Source organism: Neolamprologus multifasciatus, chromosome 3 (assembly GCF_963576455.1).
Source record: "Neolamprologus multifasciatus chromosome 3, fNeoMul1.2, whole genome shotgun sequence".
Lineage (NCBI taxonomy): Eukaryota > Metazoa > Chordata > Actinopteri > Cichliformes > Cichlidae > Neolamprologus > Neolamprologus multifasciatus.
Genome location: NC_140441.1, coordinates 24,442,367 through 24,464,692, shown reverse-complemented (window position 1 = coordinate 24,464,692; position 22,326 = coordinate 24,442,367). Strand labels below are relative to the sequence as shown.

Here is a 22,326-nt window from a genome sequence, read left to right as displayed (position 1 = left end):
TTACATCAACAATGATTTTTTTTGCCCTCTGAATTTTTAGATATACTTTTTAGCTCTTAAAATAAAATCTTTGAGAAAGAAAAATAAAGGATATAGGTACAAAAACTATGACTGATTTCCAGATTTTAGGATTCATTCCTCTGACACTCACTGAGTCAGGGCAGTATGTGTCTGAACATCCAAATTAAATTTGTTGTCTTTCTTAGCTAGATCATTCATTGCCTAACATCAATTTAAACTGTTTCATTAATTAATTCATTCATTCATTCATTAATGAACACACAGTGTAACACCTACATAAATGTATTTTATCAGTGCATCAATAATTGTGCTTTACTTCTTAAAACGGTTTCATAGTTTCTATAAACATTTTAAATAACATCTTTTCATTCATCGTATTAACGAATTAACATTTTAGAAATGGCTCTATTTCTATTACATATGTTTTCTTTCACTCTGAAAGCCAGTTCATGAATTAAACCGAAATGTCACATGAAGCAAAACATGAATAAAAACACCTTAAATGTAATTATTATTACGTCTCACTGCACCGACACAGTTTTGGTTCTATAATGACACCTAGTGGGTCGGTGTGGTAATATTGCAGGATATAAGGAAGGTTTTACACGGAGGGATTCCTGTATGTTCAGGGTGTGCCCCGCCTCTACAGACCTATGGTAGCTGGGATAGGCTCCAGCTCCACTGCGTCCAGACAGGGATAAGCGCAAGAGGACGAATGGATGGATGGGTTTATGTGAAATATATTTGCAGATCAGATGAAGCATAAAATAGAAACCCTAATTTGTTGTCAGTATAATTACTAGTAAAATATCTTTCTCAAAACCATATTAAGACATAAATATAATTTTGAGTTATACTCTGCCAGTTGAAACACCTTGTAAAGTACCTGCAGAGTAGGTGAGACGAGAAAAGCCCCTGAGAATTAAATGCGGACTTTTTCCATTGCTGGGTGTGGGAGTGTAAACACGAAGAGGTGATACCTGAAAAGTGAAAGTGAAACAAAAACGGGCACTCACAGAGCGGCACAACAAGTGTTTGACGGGTTTAAAGTTCTCATGTTAGTGTAGAATTGCAGATAAAATGGATGAATATCCGTATCCACTGTTTTTTGAAGCCACTGACTTTACAGACAGAGAGAAGGAGAAAGTGAGGAGATACTTTCAGAAAAGGCGAGACTCCGGGGGTGGCGACTGCGGAAATGTAGAAAAACTCGGAGGAAGCGTTTATAAAATCTGTTTCAAGGAAAAAGAAGGTAGGACAGTCGGTCATTTGTAAAATATTTTTTTAGATTTGTGTTTAATTGCAGGCTGTTTCAGTGACTCTGTTTATGGCTGTTTTACAGATCAAGACAGAGTTTTGCAGAGGAAGTTTCACACCATCACTCTTCCTAGTGGAGAAGTGCAGCTGACCGTGAGAAGTTCACCACAGACCTCTGACCAGCCATCGCCAAGTCAATCACTGGTACAGTTCACTGCTCTTTCAAACATGACTTTTGGTTACAGTAAAAACTGAGCGCCAGAATAATGTGGCCAAACCAGTTTAAAAGGAGTGAGCTAGCCTGCAGGGAAAGTTTGACAGCTGAGGACAATATTGACAAAAATAATGTCTTTGTTATAGTTTTCATTTCATTGTGCCTCAGTGTTTTCAGTGACTGACAGTTCTCAGGCTTCTTTCACTTCTGAGTCTCGCTGTTAATACAGAGTGTAAAATACATGTTCAGCATTGTTTAAATAAGAACACATTACCTGAAAAATACATCATACGGATGGCACACTGTGCAGATACAGATATAATATTTAGTATTAAAGCCTTTGTAGACAAGCAAGTAACCAATGCCATGTATGATACTCCACTGCCATATCATCAAAGATACTGTTTTTAAAAACATAGGTATTAAAAGGCCTGATGGTAACACTCTCACTGGACACTTTATTAGGTACACCTTGAGAGTAACAGGGAAGACTTCAGTGCTGCTTTAAATATTTGCTGTTAATTTTTTATTATAATGTTGTGATGTTACTTGAGTTACTGTTTCCTTCCTATCAACTCGAAGCAGTCTGGCCATTCTCCTCTGACCTCTGACATCAAGACGACGTTTTCATGCAGAGAATTGGATATTTTCTCTTTTTCATTCCATTCTCTGTAATCCCTGGAGATGGTTGTGTAGGAAAATCCCAGTAGATATATATATCTGAAATACAACAAAATATTAAATTCTTTGTGGAATCCATTGACACTGCATCCTGTTAGCACACAAATGAAATAATATTGTGTTTTAAATTATCACCAGTCATTGAATTCTACTTTCATTTACATTGTGCACAATATCCTGACTGTTTTAGAAACAGGGTTGTAGTATAATTCTGTTCTAACACAGTGTCAGAGTCAGATATTACAATCAAAAACAAAAACATATAAACAGATATTAATTTAATGTGTTTTTATCAACATAGGACTGTATGAATCTGTCCCGAATTCGACAAGTGGCACAAAAACAAACCAATGGAGGCCCCAGTAGAGTTGAAGAGTTTATTAAGAACACACATGCAGGAAGAAGTACACAGCATCACATCAGCATATGTCTTCTGCCCAAAAATACACAGAGAATGGTTTATATATCATCAGGGTTTGACGCCCCCTCTTGCGTTCTATAACATATTTTTGTATTTCTAAGAACATCATTAATATAAAGTCAGCAGGTTTTAATAAACATCTTAATGCAGTATCAATACTATAGATTATATCATTAATGATGCAGAATATATTGTAGCCACAAAATAATTTCTTTAATTCCACAGTGGCAACTGCTCAACAACTTTTTTTAGAACTGGTTTATTTAACCCTTTAAGACCTACCATAGAACCAAGTCCGCCAGAGCTTATATTATATTTTTAAATGCTGTAGTGCCATTTCTGGGAGCATTTCAAGTTGCTATACATCAATACAACCATTATAGCCCAAATTTTAATAATATGTATGCATTAAGTGCATAGTAATTACATAAATTGCAAAAAAGTGCAATAAACTACAAAAAAATTGAAAATCGTTTTTGTTTTTTTTAACATATATTTCTAGTTAGAAAAATTTAAGAGGCTTATCCCTCAAAACTGTAAATACAAAAAAGTTGCACAAAATAGTTTCCCACCACAGTAAATTTATTTTAAGTGTCTTCATAGTTTTATTTTTGAAATACACCAATTTATATATACTGCAGGAAAAACGAAAATAAATATTATAATGCAAATTTGCGAAAAAAAACAGCATATGCATCAAAATAAACTATTTCCAGCAGTGCAATATGAGGCCTAAGCATCCCAGAAACGACACAGAAAGTCATAAAGTCAAACATAACTTTTAAAAACACAAGTTTAGGTCGTGTCCAAATTCATGGGCTGCATCCTCCTGAGGACCCGGCCTTCGCGGTCTACGTGGGCCGGGTCCTCAGGAGGTCGGGTAGGCCGGAAGTAAATGGCTGGGGAAATTGGACGGTCTAGCCTTCTGATTAGCGTCACCACTGTCTCGAGTTTAATAAACTCAGCCGTCTGCTCCTTGCTATCTAAAATATAACAGGACACTGGCGTAAATTCTCGACCATCTCACACTTCTGTTTAATCAGTTTTCTATTTGACGTTTAGTCAGCTGTGTAAAAACCAAGGAGGAACCCACCCGGGGGATTAATAAAGTTTTATTATATCTAATCTAATCTAATAACTTTAACCTCAGCCAAACCGACTTACTCATGAACAAATAAAACACTGAAAAAAGCGCAACAATAACATTTTTAGGTTGTCTAAGTGACTTATATATTACGTTTAACCTGAGTAGCCAAAGTCTACAAATTTGGACAGCCTTCGGCGCGTCGCTGTGATGTAATCGGTCTACAAATGTGGCCTCAGGAGGATGCAGCCCATGAATTTGGACACGACCATATGCTCATAAGACCCTGATGATTAAAAAAAACGACATTTCCGCAAAATGACATCACTTCCGGTTTTGGGCAGGTCATGGCGGACATGCGATAGTTCGCGCTGATGGACTAGGAAGTGTTACAAACAGCTGATCGGATCAGCAAAGCGTATTTCTGGAATATTGTGTTTTTGTTGCTGCAAGTGCTTTTTATGCAGTTTTTGCAAAGCTATATATGGAAGGAAACTGTGACCTAGGACAAGCTGACGATAAGATGTAGCATAAGATGTAAGTACAACTCCTCCGGCCTCATATGCAAAAAAAATTATTGCACTAGCTTACTTGGTTGCAGCGCTACCGGGATTTAAAAATAGCTATGCAAAACGAAGCGTGCCCGCTCCGACCAGCTTTAAAGGGTTAAGAAACAAATACTAAGACATGTCTTTTTTCTCTTAAGAGTGGCTGATTAAAATGGTGTTTGAGTGTTGGATGTTGTGGAGCTAGGGCTGGGCGGTTGGACGTTAATTTTAAAATTGTGATTAATTAAACATTTTCCTCAGGTTCGAATAATGAATGATTATGATTGTAAGGCAAGCACACAAAAACTAGGTTTGTGCTGTAAATATACTGAACCACTAAAACTGAGATAGTTTTGGTATTTTCCCATAGTCGTCTTCTTTTTGTTTGATGTTGTCTTTACTATAGCCACATATATGTCAAAACAATGGAAATGGTAATTATATTTGGCAGTGTTTTATGTTTCCTCCATGAAGGGGGGGTCATGCATGCCACAGACTGGACATAGACTGAACATAGCAGAGATAGTACATAATGGATGAAGTATATGATTCATTTTTGACTTATGGCCAACCCTATGTGGTAAATTGTTTACAATAAGTAGCCCATCTTTAAGCATTAACTGACAAATTTGTTTGATTTCTTTCCTTCTTTCAGAGCTCTACAAACCCAAACATAAAAGGTCTTGAGAAGACTTTCAGGATAGATATTTTCCTGCTGTTTTTCCTGAGAGACAACTGTAAGGCATACAAATATTTTGAAAAACAACTGTCGTCAATCGGCTGCACAGTGGAGCTAAATTTCGATGAAGAGGAGGTTTTGGTTAGAGGGGAGGTTGACAAGGGGCCAGGAGGAGGATTTGGTGGTGCTGCAGAGAAATGGGAGTGCCAAGTGGATCGGGTCTTTGTCCAGCTCACCGAAACCTACCTCTGCTATCATGTGCTTGAGCCAAAACAGGTGAAAATGATACTGCAGGACTCAGCCTTTAAGACAGATGATATCAAATATTACATAGAGAGTGGCTATGCTGTGGTTGTGGGAGAGGTTGATGCCATGAAGGAGAAGATTGCAATTCTGGAAAAAAGCCTACCCACCAAAAAGGAAGTGCCAATTGTGGAGAAGAAGTTCAAGCTCATAGAAGAAGAGTTCAATCGAGAAATGCGTGCTAATTGTCCAGAGGTTACAATCATCAGAGGTAGTGCCATGATTACTTTGGAGGGCCCTGACAAAGATGTGCAGTCAGGAGCTACAAAACTGGATGAACTGATTAAGAACATAAAGGAGAAGAGAGTTAAGTTCCCTACAGCTCTGCTTATCTTCATGAAGACCAGTGATGCCATCCCAAAATACCAAACTCGCTTCCAGCAGAGCCTCAGAAACCCTGTTTTCTTTGAGGTGGGTTCAGATCTGGTTCTGTCCAGTTTGTCCTCTGATGCTCTGAATGAGGCCGAGGCAGCAGTGATGAGAGACCTTAAAGTGACCACTGTGCAGCTGCAGGGTGCAATAGATCTCAACAGGTTGAAAGAAATTCTGACGAAAGCCAAGAACGCGGCAAACAGTAGAGAGTTCAGAGTGGACATCAGCTACATGCCCGGCGCCAGGGGAACCTCTACAACCAAAGTCCAACTGGTGGGCTACAGTGAAAATGTGGCCAAGCTCAATGAAGTTCTTCATGACTTCCAGTTGAATCAAGTTTCAACTCAAGAAACCATCAATCTGCTTCATCCTGAAATGGTCGACTGTTTTAATAAAATCCTAGACTTGATTGGCATGAAGCAGACGAAGGTGACCTTACAAGCCTCACATTTTCCAAATCCTTGTGTGTTTGTGTCTGGTCCTCGATGTCATGTTCAGGAGGCCAAGGAGGCCCTAACATCAACTCTAGACAGTCTGATAGTAGACACTTTGACTCTAGATGGACCGGGGGCTCAGCAGTACTTCCAGAAAGAGGGTAAAGTGACTAAAGAGCTGATAGAGAGCTCCTGTTACGTCATTATCCGAGAGAAGCAAACTGCAGCCACCCCAAATCTGCGAAGACCACGAAACACCAGCACATTCAGTGATACACCTAGATCTCTCAGCTACAGCAGCAGCATGTACAGCACAATTGGAAACTCTGCAATCAACAGAACAAACCTGAAGATCAAACTCAGCAGTTTAGAAAATGAACAGGTTTGATTATTTCCATTCAATTCTATTTCCCATAATCCCAAAATAAAATATCAACATTCATGTTATTCAATGTTAATTCTGCAGGTGGATGTTCTGGTGGTCCCCATGCTCAACAAGCAGCTGACTTCTACAAATATTGGCAACAGTTTGTTGGCCAAAGCTGGGAATATATTAAAGTTAAAGTTTGATTCAGTCTTAGCCAGTTGTGCCCTCGCCCCTGGTGATGTTCAGATGGTTGATGCACCTCCATCTCTGGGCTGCTCCAAGATTTTCTTCATTGAATGCTTGCCTTGGGACGGAGTAAGAGGAAAGAGTGTTCAGGTAAAATTAAGGACTTTTATTAACACTTCTGGTGATGGAAAACACAAAAGAAAAGATAATTAAAGATAATAAAATACTAAATTAATGTGAGAATATTAATGCACAAACCAGATAACTGCAAAGGAAGATTTATGCAACCAAACTGAGCTTTTTTGTGGATCCCCACAGTTTTCCGTGTGTGCTCAGTTGCAGTGTGCAATACAAGAGTTAAGTTTGAAAGCATTGTTTAAAAATATGTAACTTTTGATTTGCAGGCTCTTGGTAACGGTCTAAAAAAGTGTCTGGAGCTTTGTGTACAGCAGAATTTGTGTTCAGTGGCCATTCCGATCATTGGGCCAGGTGTTATTTTAAAATACCCGCTGAGAGAAGCCATTCAAGTGTTGACTGACGTCATTCACCAGTTTGGATTATCTGCATCCTCTGGCTCTCTTACAAACATCCACATTGTCATTAAACCTGGCTACCCTGATTCTGAGGAGGTCAGTATCAGTTGATATGTCCTATATGTGATCTGTAACATGCAGGAATCAATTATCTATCATGTTATTCTGTGTTTTTATCTACAGTGCTACCACGATGTCTACAAACAGCTCAGCTTAATTATGAACCAGGGAGGCCAAGGTAAATTAGCACTGTAAATTAGACTGTCTTCAGTATGTGATATTAATGCATAGTGAGGAGATAAAAAGCATTAAGCCTGTCCCATATTTTACCATCTTCATTAGTACCCTCAGTCATCAGATTAAATATATCAGACAATAGCTAATGTGTGGTGTTCTTCCTCTCAGCAATCTTCAGGTCCCTTACCAGCGACCTAGATGACATCATCATGACAGTGGGAAGTGGGGTTAAACTACACGTGGTGTTTGGTGACATCACTAATGAGACTACAGATGTTGTGGTGAACACAACCAACTTCAAAAGTTTTGACCTTGGTAGGTGAAACTGGGGAAGACAAGAAGGTGTAGTGAGCAGGACAACCCAGCTGCATCTGTAAAATTATTTTTATCCACAATGGTAGCATAGCTCTTTACGGATGGCAAAGGCAAACAGCTGTTCATTAATATCTGCACAGAAATGGGGATGCCCATATGAATATAATCTTTGAAGATCAAAGTTTTCATCTAGCATTATCAGTAGTTCACGTATAAAAACCATATAATTATATATACTCATCAAAAATACAATAGATAGTCATGGTCCAGCAGCATAAGTAATTATGCCACTACTTTCTAATGCACATGGGCCAGCAAAACTAGATAATTTTTTGTATTTGGGATCTAGTACTGATCATGGTTATAGTTTCACATATTATATAATTCCCTCGAAGCACAGACCAACGCAATTGGTTTTCTGTCACTGGTTTATTTGAAGACTGCTCTCCAAAGCCACCGTGAAAACTACACAGTATTAACAACATAAAGACTCAACGTAAGACACAGCGCCTAAAATAACACTGTACAACAAAACAAAATAGACCAATAAATACCTCGTTGGCTGCAAAAAAGGAATTAGTCACCATTCTTCAGAGGTTTCCTTTTAAGCGTGTAGTTAAAGTTCATTGTACTTAACGTGACTTTCAATAAAGAACATTACGGGCTCATTCTTGCTCCACACTTACAGGTGTTTCCCCGACTTCCAGAAAGGAAAAAGCGAGACTTGTAAACAAGCTTGACTTTCAAAATAAAAGCACCATAACTTTAACTACATAAAATAACATAACATAAATAATCTACATCTTAAACAATTTACAACAATGACACAGACCTTGACAAGATAAAGAAATGATCCAAATTATATAAAAAATGTCATCATCCCAGCAGCTACATATTCTATGTGTGAAGCTATATATGTGAAATCATAGTGCATTTTTTTTTTCTCAAAGATTTATTTTTTATTTATTGCTTTTCCAACAACATTTTAACCAACAGGAAGAGAGAGTTCAAATAAAATAGAGGAGGAAATTAATAAAAAAAAAATTTGAGTGTATAATAGTAATGTATGTACATCGTGTATGAACAGTGTTGGGGAAACACATAGATATAGTTATACATACTCTCCCATATAGATCATTCAGATATTATTACAGAAAGAAAAAAAATATAGATAAGTAAAACAAAACAACCCCCCCCCCCCCCAAAAAAAAAAAAAAAAAAAAAGAAACAAGGGTTAACAGACAGTGCTCCAGAAAAAAACAGGTATAACACAATGAGACATTAGGTTTAAGTGCATTATTCCAGGGCTTCGGGCTGAAGTTTAGTCCAAGGGTGTCAAGTTAGTTAGAGAGGCATCCGACCTAACGGTTGCAACGATAAGCTGTGTCCTCTTCAGTTCCAGTCCATTTAATTTCACATCTCTTCTCCTGTCCTTCTATTGAGCAGTCCAGCACTCGCAGGCCCCCAGGTTCTCTTTAACAGCTGCAACACTACTTTTCCCATACAGGTTAAATGGATATAGTCATTTCTGTTCACTATCGATCATCTCCTCACTTTCCAAAAATAACAAAAAATTTCCCCACATTTTTTTAAAGGAAGCATGTTTACCCTTTATCATAGACATAAGTTTCTCCAAAGCGAGGGATTTTGACAGTGTCGACAACCAAGTTCTCAAGTGTGGTCTACTAATGGATCTCCATGATTTGGCTATGCTATATTTTGCCTGTAACAGGCAGAAGATTGTGTTTTTTTGGTTAAAAAAAAAACACAATCCCCGGATTTCAGCAGGGAAAATTCCTAGTATGCATAGTTTAGGACATAGATTCAGCTTGACACTTGTAATATGAGCAATTACATCTAAAACTTCTTTCCAAAACTTTTGGATTTCTGAGCATTCCCACAGGCAATGCATCAGTGTGCCTTTTCCCCCACATTTAACACATATGTCTGGAGTTTTGGGGTCAAATTTGTTTAATAATGTTGGGGTGATATATGTTCTCATTAGCCATTTATACTGGATTAGTTTAAATTGGGTGTTTATAGATTGTGTTTGGGCTTTCAAGCAGGCTTTTTGCCATTCCTCTGTAGTTATTCTACACTCTAAGTCTTGACACCATGCGAGTCTTTCTTTTTCTGAGGATGTTTGAGAGCCATCTCTGAGGTTGCTGTAAAAACGGGATATTAAACCCTTCTTCAGCTGATGGTTTATTGCTATGTCCTCTAATGAGTTTAGAGTGGGCAATGTTAGGGATTTTTGAGTTTTTGAAATGAAGCTTCTGATTTGAAGAAATTTGAAGAAATGTTTGGTTGGAATGCCAAATTTCTGTGTCAAGCCATTAAAACATAGTAGGGTGTCCTTGTCAAATAGGTCTGAAACTTTGCACAGGCCTCTGACGGCCCACATTTTAAAGCCCATAGTGCATATTAGGCATATTCAGCAGGAACAGGCTTAGTGGATGACAAAATACAAAACTCTGAGGCACAGGTGCTGGAAAGCAATCAGGACTGAGATTATCAAACAGTAACAAAAATAAGTGACTCAGTGACAGTCCGGCAGGGAACAAAGGTGAACAGGTATGCTGCCTGTAGTGTGTACTCGGCATGAGTAATGTTTGATTTCTAGCCAAGCATATTTGGCAAGGATTAACCTTTTACATACCTTAGAGTACCAATTCTCATAAATGTAGGTGGATTGATTTGGGGAAATAGGGTTGATGACTAACTGTAAGCAGGAAGCAATCCATCCATCCATCCATCTTCCTCCGCTTTATCCGAGGCCGGGTCGCGGGGGCAGCAGCCTAAGCAAAGAGGCCCAGACCTCCCTCTCCCCAGCCACCTCCTCCAGCTTATCCGGGGGAACACCAAGGCGTTCCCAGGCCAACCGAGAGATATAATCCCTCCAGCGTGTCCTGGGTCTGCTGTGGGGCCTCCTCCCGGTGGGACATGCCTGGAACACCTCACCCAGGAGGCGCCCAGGAGGCATCCTTGTCAGATGCCCGAACCACCTCAGCTGGCTCCTTTCGATGTGGAGCAGCAGCATCTCTACTCTGAGCCCCTCCCGGATGGCCGAACTTCTCACCCTATCTCTAAGGGAGAGGCCAGCCACCCTTCGGAGGAAGCTCATTTCTGCCGCTTGTATCCGCGATCTCGTTCTTTCGGTCACTACCCACAGCTCGTGGCCATTGGTGAGGGTAGGGACGTAGATCGACCGGTAAATTGAGAGCTTTGCTTTTACACTCAGCTCCCTCTTCACCACGACGGACCGGTGCAGCGTCTGCATTACTGCAGCTGCAACCCCAATCCGTCTGTCGATCTCCGGCTCCCTTCTCCCATCACTTGCAAACAAGACCCCGAGATACTTGAACTCCTCCATTTGGGGCAGGAACTCATCCCCGACCCGGAGTGGGCACTCCACCCTTTTCCGGCTGAGAACCATGGCCTCAGATTTGGAGGTGCTGATCCTCATTCCCGCTGCTTCACACTCGGCTGCGAACCGTTCCAGTGCGAGCTGGAGGCCATCACATGAAGAAGCCAACAGAACCACAAAGCAGGAAGCAAGACTAAGAAATTAAATGGGTAGAATGTCTGATACTACACTGCAAGTATTCAACTGTGCCACAAAAGGGAACTTAAAATAATACTGTGGCATCAAGTTGTTGCTGTCTGCTGTTGATCCAAAGTTGTGCTTACTAATTAAATACAATTATTAAATATATATATATAAATATATCAGTATTTAACCAATAAGCACTACATATTCATTTTAATAAGATTATCTTAGACTTTTTGGAGCCCTAACTTTTCCTTTCCTGCTACTATAAGGTTGGCTTTTGTGATTTTTATTATATGCTAACAAATCGAAATCTATTTGTTAACCAACTTTGCAACTTGCCCTAAACTTTACAGTAGCAAAAGTCGGTATGTTACTAAAAAAATGGATGGCAATAGTTACATAACTATTGCCATCATCACCAGTCAGTCCTGGTGCTGATTAGCTGTGTTAGCATGCTAAAATTAGAACAAGATTAGCATATAGCACAGCTTCACAAACTTGCCTTTACTGACAGATTGTAAGTTCTTTAATATATATTTTTCTTATTTTTCGTCATCTACAGATGGAGTATGCAAAGACATCTTAACTGTAGCTGGACCAGAGGTGGAAGCTAAACTGAAAGCAGGTGAAAAAAAGAGAAGCTGCTACTTACCTTCTCATCTTACTTATCTGACTCTCACTCATCCATCCTCTGTCACTTTCTGTGCAGCAAAAGTGAATCGAGGAGAAATTTTCGAGACCCAGTCTGGAAACTTCCCATGTAAAACTATTTTACACGTGCATGGAAAACAAGATGAGGTCCTCATCCAACAACTTGTGTGTGGTATCATGCGTTATTGTGAAATTCATAAATACAATTCAGTGGCAATTCCTGCCATGTGTGCTGGTAAGTAATTTGTTGGGCATTTCTATTTATTCTGTTTGTTGTGAAACACACACACACACACCTGAATGCAAGTGGTGTTTTAACAGGAGCTGGAGGGTTGAATCCTGCCATTGTGGCAGGAGCCATTCTTCGAGGGATCAAGTCATCTGCATCAATCATGACCAGCCTCACTGACATCCGCCTCGTCCTGATTAAGATCAATGTCTTCTTGGCTTTTAAAGAGGAAGCGATGCAGATGTATTCCCCAGCTGTCATCAACAGAGGTGACAGAATTATTCACAAACTGACATTTTGTGTAGTTATTTATTATAGTGAATTTTAACATAAAAACAGATTTAAAATATTTTACTGAAAACTTTTCCTGATTTGTTCCAGTACTTCCAATACTTCCAGTACTTCCAGTTCAAGTACAGCAACAACAGCCTCCTCCTTCTGTGAGTGCATACCTCAGCAGTCTCCAAATCAGCTCTACAAGTCAGCAGTCTGTCTTCACGTTCCTGGGTCTTTCCAAAAAGGACGTTGACGATGCCATGGAAAAGCTGAAGCATCAATATCAGACGCAGTGCTCCAGTAAAACCTTCTCAAAGGAGGAACTGGAACCCCTCGACCAGGATGACATGATGGAGCTGAAGGAGCTGGTGGAGTCTGAGGGTTTATTCATGCAAACCGATCAGTCTGGCTCTCTAACAGTGAGCGGGCTAAAAGACGGGGTCACCCGGGTGATGCAGAAAATGAATCAGTGTCAGTTAATGGGTCTTGCTAATGAGGTGAGAGTCAGGGAGGAGGAGGATTTGTACCTCCGAGTTGTTTGGTGCATCCTGGCACATAACGGAAACTGGGAAAGACTTCCCAGAACAGCCAATCACCAACTGGAAAGCAACGAATTAACAGAAGAAATAACAGACGCACAGGGACTCGTATGGGAGGTTAATCTACAGACAATGATGGCCACACAGCAACTGAACAGACAGACAACGAAGCTAAAGCGACTTGAGAATCTGACAGGTGAGAAAATCTCAGTGTTATGTAAAGAGCCTGACTGATACTAGAATTTGATGCTTGAGAGCAATATAAAGTTAAAACAAACAATTGTTAAGATTTTGATTTAATGATTTATTAAAGAGATTTCAATGAAATCAAATAAAATCAAATCACATTTATTGTCACATCACATGTGCAGGTACACTGGTACAGTACATGTGAGTGAAATTCTTGTGTGCGAGCTTCACAAGCAACAGAGTTGTGCAAAAATACAATAACGTAAAACAAGCAAAATATAAGAATGGCTAAATCTGAGACTAATAAATATATGTACAATATATAATAGTATATGCATTACTGGATGTGTATACTAAATATGTTTTTCTATGTGTGTGTGTGTGTGTGTGTGTGTACATATTTTACAAATTAAATAGAGTAAACAATAAAATAAAATATATAAAAATATACAGAGTTGGTTGAGACATGTGCAAAACAGTGGCATTAGTGTACAGTATGTCAAGATTTAATGTCAATCAAGATTTAATGAAAGGACAGTGTAGAAATAGAAATGAATAATGTATAGCAAACTACTGAACCTGTAAGAAAAACAAACATACAACAGCTGGTACACAGAAATTTGCAAATGCACAGGTCCATAAATCACAAATACATAGATGTATGTGTGTGTGAGAGAGAGAGAGAGAGAGAGAGAGAGAGAGAAAGAGAGCAAGTGAGAATAGAGTGTGTATGCAGTGCTCTAGATTAACTTTTTGCCTCAGTTGCCATGGTGCGCCTAACTTTTTTTCTCAGGTCCACCAGCACAAAAGTTAAGCGCACCCACATTTTTCAACCACATCGTTTAACCCCACAGTTTTACATGTTCACTTTTTTTTTTAAATTGCTGTCCATACAGACAGTATTGATTTGTAAATAATCTTGTGAACACAAAGTTCTTTATTTGGTGCACATTTCTACAAGAAAGATAAATTACTGAAAAAGTGCTTGTGCTTAAAGTGCTTTGGCATAATCTCGGCGTCCTCTGACGACCTATTTGCTGCTGCTTGCCGGTGAAAGGCAGTGGGGAGAGGGCACACTTGGCCAGTGCATTTATCGCGGCATATAATATGTTTTCTGGATATACTGTGTTTTTTCAGCGTTCAGAGGTTTATGGCTAAATGTGAGAGCACTGGCTATGAATTTCAGACGGATCAGGGTTTAACAAAAAGTTATTAATCGTTCTTTTCATCTTTTCTCATTACCCACAGCTACATTCACCTTTGTTGGGCCTAGAATACTCACTAGGGATTGGGTATCACTGTCACCGATTTCTATAATCCATTTGATTCTGATTCACAAGGTTTCAATTCGGTTCAATTCAGTTTTGACTCTGACAGCCAGAAATATTGTAATTCTGATCATTTATCAGTACTGATACATGTGAGACTTCATCAGAGCTGTGAGCATCACAGGAGATGCCTTTCAGTCAAAGTAACTGTGTTAGGATGCCTGGGTCGTTGACCCAGGGTTTTGAGTTTATATATTATTTATCATTTCTATTCTTTGGTTTCTTCTTTAGAGTTATGTCTTATGGTTTATGTCTCTGTGTAATCCTTAGTTGCTATATCCCCGTGTCCAGTAAGTGTCTGTCTGCCCTGGTCCCATGTCTTTGTTCCCTCTGTTGCAGTGCCTGCATGTGAGTCTGTGTCTTTAGTTCAGTCTGTATTGTTTCCTGTTTTATTCTGAAGGTCCATGTCTGATGTTAATGTATCTGGTTTTGCTTCCCCTTGTCTCGTTAGGCCTGATTTGCCCCAGGTGTGTATACCTCCTGTTACCCATTCCCTGATTGCTCCCTCTGTGTATTTAAGCCCTGTGTTTTCTTCAGTCCTTGTCGTGATCTACCGTTATTTTGCTGTGTGTTCTGTCTGTGTTTACCTTGGAGTCTCAGTTTTGTTACTTTTTTTGGAGTTCAACATTAAAGCTGTATTTAAGTTCACCTTTGATTTCCGAAAGTCTGCATTTTGGGTCCTTCATATCACCACTCCTGCCTGCACACAGCCGTCCCATAACAAACTGAGGATAAAACACAGACAAAATGAAGGACATTTTCCTGGCCTGGCTTTTTATAGCAGAAAACCTTAAAAATATTCTGCAGTAGAACAAAAAAACTGAAGAAAACCATGCATCAACATATAAACATTTCCTGATGCTGCTGAAGTGAAGCAGAGGAAAGTTACAGAGGTTTTATTAACGGCACCCCTAAGGGTTTCACAATTTGGCATAATTTTAAAAAGTTAAAATTTCTTCACTATTAAACAGCAGAAATGAGGCGTTCTTGTCGGAAGTCATTTTATCCCTTCATTCAAGCTACTCACCGCTATTCACCTGCACTTTCAAACGCACACACGCAAAGGACTACAGGAATATCTGGACCACGGCCAATCACAGAGGTCCCGCCCCGATTATCTCTGATTGGTTTAGACCACAATATGGGCATAATGTGTGTCTGTTGTTGACCACACGGAGACTTTCGGAATTGCGGACACTTTTTATTTTTTTGTACTGAACGGCTGGTCACACCGGTGCGACCTAGGATTTTTTTGAGTCACACCATGGAAAAACTAAGGTGCATATGCAACCAAACTGGTCACACTCTAGAGCCCTGAGAGTCCCAGAGTACTATAGGCAGCGGGTAACCGACCCTGCTAGAGGCCAGCCACTGTGGTGCGAGCAAAAAAGCTCAAGTTCCTGAGCACCAGGTGCCCAAGAATTGTCCAGTACCCGGCAGATGTATGTGGGTTTTTGATTTTTTTTGATTTGTTGTTTGTTGATTGGTATTTACTGCAATATTTGTAGTAAATAGCAAAAAATAAATCTCAGCCTAGGCTCTCTCATGTGTATGCTGTATATGCTATATATGCTTGTCTCTTTTAGACTTTACTTTCCCTCTGTACTGGGACAGCATGGCTGCCACTGAAAGTATGAAGGTCATTCCCCTGGAGTCTTCTTCTCCAGAGTACCGAACAGTGAAGGAGGCCTTCAAACGAACCGTCACCAAAACTGTAATGAAGGTGGGTTGCTCTCCCTGCATCAGTTTCTACTTATATTACCTGTCTTATTATACGCATGCTGCTTCATCACTACTTTATTCTTCTTAAATGTTATTAATGAAATATTATGCAACTGTGAAGTGGAACACATAGATATTTCTGTTTTAACTTGCTTTAATATTTATGTATATTATTCACAGTAATTCACCATTATTTATTTATTATTGCTTCATGTTTATGACATATCCTATCATAAATTCTTCCTCATAGTTTGTTGAGATATACATATTTACAGATATATGTACATATAAACACATACTGACACAAATATACATGAACATACATGCGCACACCCGTACACGTATATACACACTGTCTGTGTAAATAGTGGGTGAGAACGACCGGTCAGAGTGGTCATGCTGGGACTTTGTTTCAGTTCCTCACTCAGCCTGTTCCAGTGCTTCACTTCCACATACAGAGATGCTAAAACTTCATTTATTAATAAATAAATTATATTTAAATAATTAATGTACATATAAAATGGAAGAGTAAAACATCATAATATAATTTCAAGTTACAGGAAATCAGTCAATGTCACATTTTATAAACAAACTAATTTCCCCATTTAAAAGATAGGATTTATTTAATTCAATTGTATTTATTTATTCATTCATTTGGGATTTTAGGAGGATTTTAGTTTCAGTCCACCATATCGCTGAAGTCCACTGAATTGATGACGACATAATTTGCAGTATTAAAGTAATTAATTGATTGCTGTTGATAACACAGACGCTTCTCATACCTGAGATGCACACCTCAATTTATGGCCCACAGAATATAAGCATAGAACTACCCCTCAGATGTAATTAATACCCTGGATTACCTTGTTTGGCAGCTTGTTGATCCTTTGTCCATCTTGTCTTGTCAGATTGAGCGTTTGCAGAACGTTCATCTGCGTCGTGCCTATGAAGCACAGAAGAAGCACATTTCTGATAAGAATGCACAGGAGGGAGGAGCAGGGGAGAAACTTCTGTACCACGGGACGACCCAGGACAATTGCGACTCCATAATGAAAACTGGATTCAACAGGCGCTTTGCTGGGCAAAATGGTGATAGTCTTTTTATAGCCCACAACTACAGAACATGCCAGCATTTATCTCTTAAGCTTTTGGAAAGTACCACATGGAATCTGTCAGTGCCAAAACCATGTTCTAACCAAAGTCAACACCGGAGGCTTCTTACAATTGCACAAATATTTGCAAAACACTAAATATCACTCCCTCCAGGTAATACACAACACCATGGTTCTTCATTCACAGATGGATTTATTCTTCTGTCACACTTCTCCTCCAAACCACCATGAAATCCACAGTCAAACTGTCATTACATAACCATAAAGAATGACCAGGCATGAATATTACAAATAAACATTTAAATCAAAGTTAACAAATATGCGATAAACAAAACACAGTTACTGTACCTCGCTGGCTGCATGTAACCATGAGGGAATTAAACAATACTTAACAAAAAAACACTCCCCAACTTCTTTCACCTCTTCTTAAAGCTTCGCTTCACTTTGAAACAGATTATTTAATCTTTTTTGTGACTTATTTAACTTACAACTTAGCTTCTTTGCACATGCTTTCTTAACTTCCCTTTGCGTCTCTTAAAGGGGCCTATGCACAACACAGAAAGTAACATAGTCCCTACCCCAAAAGAAACAACAATAAATAAAGGAAATAGAAAACATACATAAACACAATAAATTAAACAAAAAAACCCCTCAGATGACAGGAAGATATATAAGGTATATTAAGTTTCATTATTCGTTTAACAAAAATTAAGCGAAAAGGAGGAAGCAGTGTATGAAAGCCAAAGTGTCCCCTTTATAAAGTATTTTTTATAAAAACAGAAGTTTTGGCAATCGTTTTTATCGTTATTTTTTTTATCTTTTTTATCATTAACTTGGTTTCCCTGGGTCTTTTCCCTTGTGTTATGAATAAATCTTCTTTTTGGGGGGGTGTACCAGTACTGGTTTTATTTTGTTGTATTTCACGGACTGACACACAAAATATTGTCGGTTATAAACCAGTCCATGACACAAAAAAGGTTGGGGACCGCTAGAGTGTTCAGGTGTGTGTCAACACAATACCACAATCTTCCTAGGATTGGACGTCCCAGCAAACTTGCCCCAAGATCAAGATCTTGCAATGCTCAAAGAAATTTCAAAATACCCAAAAGCTACATCTCAGACTCTACATGTCTCATTAGCGTGTTAAAATATTAAAGTTCATCACCATACAACTAGAAAACAACTGAATGAGTGTGACTCGTTTGGAAGAGTTGCATTTTTTTTTTTGGCAACCACAAGACCTGTGCACATTGCAGTCATTGAGTAAACCATGAGCGCCTCTGTTCTAAAGAGTCTAATGTGACACTATCTGTTTGACAGCTAAAGCATATCCAATATAGATCATGCAGCAAAACAGTGATCCCAAGCACAGCAGAAAATCTACAACAGAATGGCTGCAAATGCTGCAATGGCCCAGTGTCCTTGCTTAAATGATGTGGTGGGACCTTAAGAGAGCTGTTCATAAACGAATGCCTGCAAACCTCGATGAAGTGAAGCAAGAGTAAAGAAGAGCGTTAGAGCTAGATAAAGTGACACAGGGAATGACTACTTAAAGTTATTGCTGCTAAAGATGGTTTAATTATTAAGGTATTGAGTCATAGCTGGTACTTAGTTTTGTTATTCACTGCTTCTGCATTTTGGTTTAGTTTTTGTTAAATAAATAATAACATCCTGTATGAGACTTAGCTTGATCAGTTTTTTTACCTTATGAAGTGGCACATGAAAAAAAAAACCTTTGTAATAATAGTTTTTTTTTTTACTGCATTCACCCACCGGGCAAGCATTGTTTGGCATGAGCAACCCACTTCGTGAACACCATAACACAAAACGAGGCGACATAGGATTGTCAAATAGATACCATAGGTGTCTCTATTAAAAATCTTGTTGTCTGATGTTCCACGCTTCACAAAACTGACTCTAATGGTGAATAGATTTAAGTGTTTATTACAGTATTTGTTATTAATTACAAATGATGAACGTGAATGTGTTTAAATAGACCTTTGACAAGTAACAGCCCATCAAGTATTACACTATTTGGTCCTGTATACTGTCAGGACAATGCAGGTAAGAATACACTGTGAGTATGAGAGCATTCATATATTAAGGCTGAATAAATTATTTTCACTTCTGGTGACACTGATGTTTCAAGGATGGCATGGAAGGCAGGGATTTTTTATTTTTTTATTTTTTTTTGGAGGGGGGGGGGGTTGTTTAATGTGACTGTGAAAGTGTTTTCAGGCCTAGTACAATAACAACACTTGATTCCTTATTGGGTTGAAAAGATATTTTCATGTTCCTGCATGCACTAATAAAACATGTCAGTTACAGTCAACAGTGTAGTCTAAACACCTGGTGAAAGATATGAAAGTAACAGTATAGTGAACTAGTAATTCTCTGTTCTACAGCTTGTACTTCCAGGGTATTTGTGACACCTGAAGATCTACTGCCAGGACGCTGACCGGTATCATGTGATTGATGTTGCAAGTCACTACAGTTTAAAGAGGATCACCTATTGTTAACTTTCTTTTTTTCTTCCTACACTCAGCAACTTCATACGGTCGTGGGACCTACTTTGCTGTAAAAGCCAGCTACTCAGCTCACCCCACCTACTCCAAGCCAGCTGCTGATGGTTCTCAGTTAATGTTCGTCGCCCGAGTCCTCACAGGCGTCTACACTCTGGGCCAAAGTGATATGATGGTGCCTCCACCTCGAAACCCCCAGCAGCCTCACGACCGCTATGACAGTGTGGTAAACAGAATAGATAACCCCAGCATGTATGTTGTGTTCCATGACAACCAAGCGTACCCTGACTACCTCATCACATTCAAGGGAGAGTAAGGGAAAAGTGTTTTCCACTGTTGATAAATGATGGTGTCTGAAAAATCCAAAAAGAAAAATATAAAACTTATATATGCACATTTCACATTACAAACAATTATATTTAATGAAATTACGAGTTTATTTCTTAAGTATTGAATTCTGTCTGATTTTATGCTTAATTATTGACTTGCTAAAGTTACATATATGTACATAAACACTGGAAACATATTACGCAATCATGCCGTTTAAAATGTTTTATTTTGCAAAAATTTGCACCTTACATCTTCACTTTGCCAAGTGTAAAGCACTTTGAATCACACCTAATTAATCTGAGAACATGGCACATAACCCTAATAAAGATTTACTGTATGACTGTGTGGTCCATTCTTGAAAAAGGAAAAATTAGAGGACGTGCGTGATCAACATTTAAAAAGAAACTGTGATATTTAATTAAATTGTGATCAAATTAAGCAAACACATATGAAAACTTGTTCGGTTCATAATCAAGTAACTGCTGAACATAGCAAACCATCTGGTATAGTAGTTTAAAATGTTAACTGTGGTAAAATGAGCGTTAAACACATGAGTGATGACATAATAGCTCCAAAGGATGATAATCTTTCTTGTCTGTGTCTTGAGATGTTCCTTTTGGAGTAATTCTCCCCCCTAGTGGCCAAAAAATTATCAAAAATTTATTTAAATGTTCTAATTTTAGAGCTAAAAATTATTCACTTTGTCAAAGGATCAAAAAGATAGCTTTCCCATATATCAAAAAAGCAAGTCAACCTTCCTTGTGTTTTCATTTACTACAAAACTGAATCTATGTTTAAAATATAAGCCATCTAGCTACTAGCTATTCATTCACTATCTGCAGCATTTGAAAAAAATATCACCAGTGCTAAAGCTATATAGCTGAAAAACTGGAGTTGGATAATGACGATATAGGCCTCTATGTGGTAAAAGAATAGCTGAAGAATGAAACGGATAAATGAATATCCGTTTATTTAGCTTCATGTTCACGGATTCTCAGGGGCTGATGGTGACAGACGCCTGGCCGTGGACCTGCCGGAGAGCAGGACAGTCCAGAGTGGCGATCACCCTGCTTGTCCCGGCCCTCTGCGGAGTGAAATACTCAGTCCAGGTCAGAGAAGAGCCTCCTATGACCAACCTGAGAAAAGACAAACACGTCAAAAATATTAAAGCAAGAAGCAGAAGCCTTTGCAATACGTGTATTTTTTTCCTTTTGCTACTATTTAGAAGCTATAAAATCTTTAATCTGGAAAGATCCGATGGAATGAGGTGAAACTGAAACCTGTTTTGGTTTTATGTGGAAATATTTTATACAAACAGTTGTTCATCATCACTCACCTGTAATACCTGGACTTTGGCTCCATCATCCCAGGTCCTTCCATGCGAATGTAGACGTTCTCCAGGTTGAAGCTGAAGGAGTTTGTGAACTCCACAGTTGCTATCATCTCTTCACTCACTTTGCCTCTACCAGACACCTGAAGTACACACAGGAAATGTAAAAAATCCACCCCTAAAATCCAGCAACTGTATATGATAAACAGTTGTTGGACAGGACATCAAACATGTAATGAGAGCAAAGCAAACCGTTTGCTCATAGGGGGCTGTCTGTTTTGTGTTGAACAACATTTTTGCTCTAATGATCTTATTATTATTATTATTATTATTATTATTATTACTATTATTACTATTATTATTATCTTCTTATATAACTTACTATTAACTGAGCAGCCAATCAAATAGTCACTCTGTCAACTACACAACATTAACGGCACATAAATCCATCTTCAAACACCTCTGTGCTTAAATTCCTGAACTTAAATTTAAGGAAAGCTGGCTGCTCATGACAGCACAAGTTTTACTTTGTGTAACTGCTTCTGCCACAGTGCAGTCTGGGTCCTTAGTCAGGAGAGTGAGATGGAAATAGAAGAGGTGTATTTTTCCAGCCCTTGTAGGCGGGGCTGCTGAAGCACCTTTGAATGGGAAGGACATATTTAAAGAGGCACAGATCACTGTTGATGTTGAGACATACAATTTATGTGTGGTCATTTCTGGTCTTTCTGACAATTTACACCTAAAATATGACCATTTCAACAATGTTATTCAAACCATATGTTGAAAAAAACATGTCATTATTTGTTCATGCATAATAAACTAAGCTTACTTCAATTGAACTCTAAAGTTTGGATTCTGAGCTTTAGATATTTGTAGATTACCACTTGAAACTA

At 38.7% G+C, this 22,326-nt stretch overlaps 2 protein-coding genes and 1 long non-coding RNA gene across 3 annotated transcripts in view; 1 reads left to right on the top strand and 2 right to left on the bottom strand.

Moving 5' to 3' along the window:
- The window catches only part of LOC146522196 (uncharacterized), a 360,305-nt gene that overhangs the window by 253,982 nt on the left and 83,997 nt on the right, over window positions 1-22,326 (bottom strand). The gene's annotated exons all lie outside the window — the stretch shown is intronic.
- Window positions 371-20,443, top strand: LOC146522201 (protein mono-ADP-ribosyltransferase PARP14-like). Its single transcript, XM_085155463.1, has 14 exons — window positions 371-1,273; window positions 1,364-1,482; window positions 4,882-6,396; window positions 6,481-6,717; window positions 6,972-7,196; window positions 7,284-7,338; window positions 7,506-7,652; window positions 11,768-11,830; window positions 11,915-12,091; window positions 12,178-12,354; window positions 12,467-13,096; window positions 16,004-16,140; window positions 17,048-17,228; window positions 19,797-20,443. Exons 1-14 carry the CDS (start codon window positions 1,102-1,104, stop codon window positions 20,087-20,089), a joined length of 4,128 nt encoding a protein of 1,375 aa, XP_085011589.1. The 5' UTR covers window positions 371-1,101; the 3' UTR covers window positions 20,090-20,443.
- Window positions 20,303-22,071, bottom strand: LOC146522200 (coagulation factor XIII A chain-like). Its single transcript, XM_085155476.1, has 3 exons — window positions 21,961-22,071; window positions 21,440-21,576; window positions 20,303-21,239 (listed from the first exon to the last, which is right to left on the bottom strand). The coding sequence occupies exons 2-3, from the start codon at window positions 21,544-21,546 to the stop codon at window positions 21,098-21,100; spliced, it is 249 nt and encodes an 82-aa protein (XP_085011602.1). The 5' UTR covers window positions 21,547-21,576; window positions 21,961-22,071; the 3' UTR covers window positions 20,303-21,097.

Coding starts and splice junctions, on each gene's coding strand:
- LOC146522200 (XM_085155476.1), bottom strand. CDS start 21,546: ATGATAGCAACTGTGGAGTTCACAAACTCCTTCAGCTTCAACCTGGAG. Junction 21,240..21,439: donor CCAAAGTCCAGGTATTACAG/GTGAGTGATGAT, acceptor GTCTTTTCTCAG/GTTGGTCATAGGAGGCTCTT.
- LOC146522201 (XM_085155463.1), top strand. CDS start 1,102: ATGGATGAATATCCGTATCCACTGTTTTTTGAAGCCACTGACTTTACA. Junction 6,397..6,480: donor GCAGTTTAGAAAATGAACAG/GTTTGATTATTT, acceptor TTAATTCTGCAG/GTGGATGTTCTGGTGGTCCC. Junction 13,097..16,003: donor GCGACTTGAGAATCTGACAG/GTGAGAAAATCT, acceptor TGTCTCTTTTAG/ACTTTACTTTCCCTCTGTAC.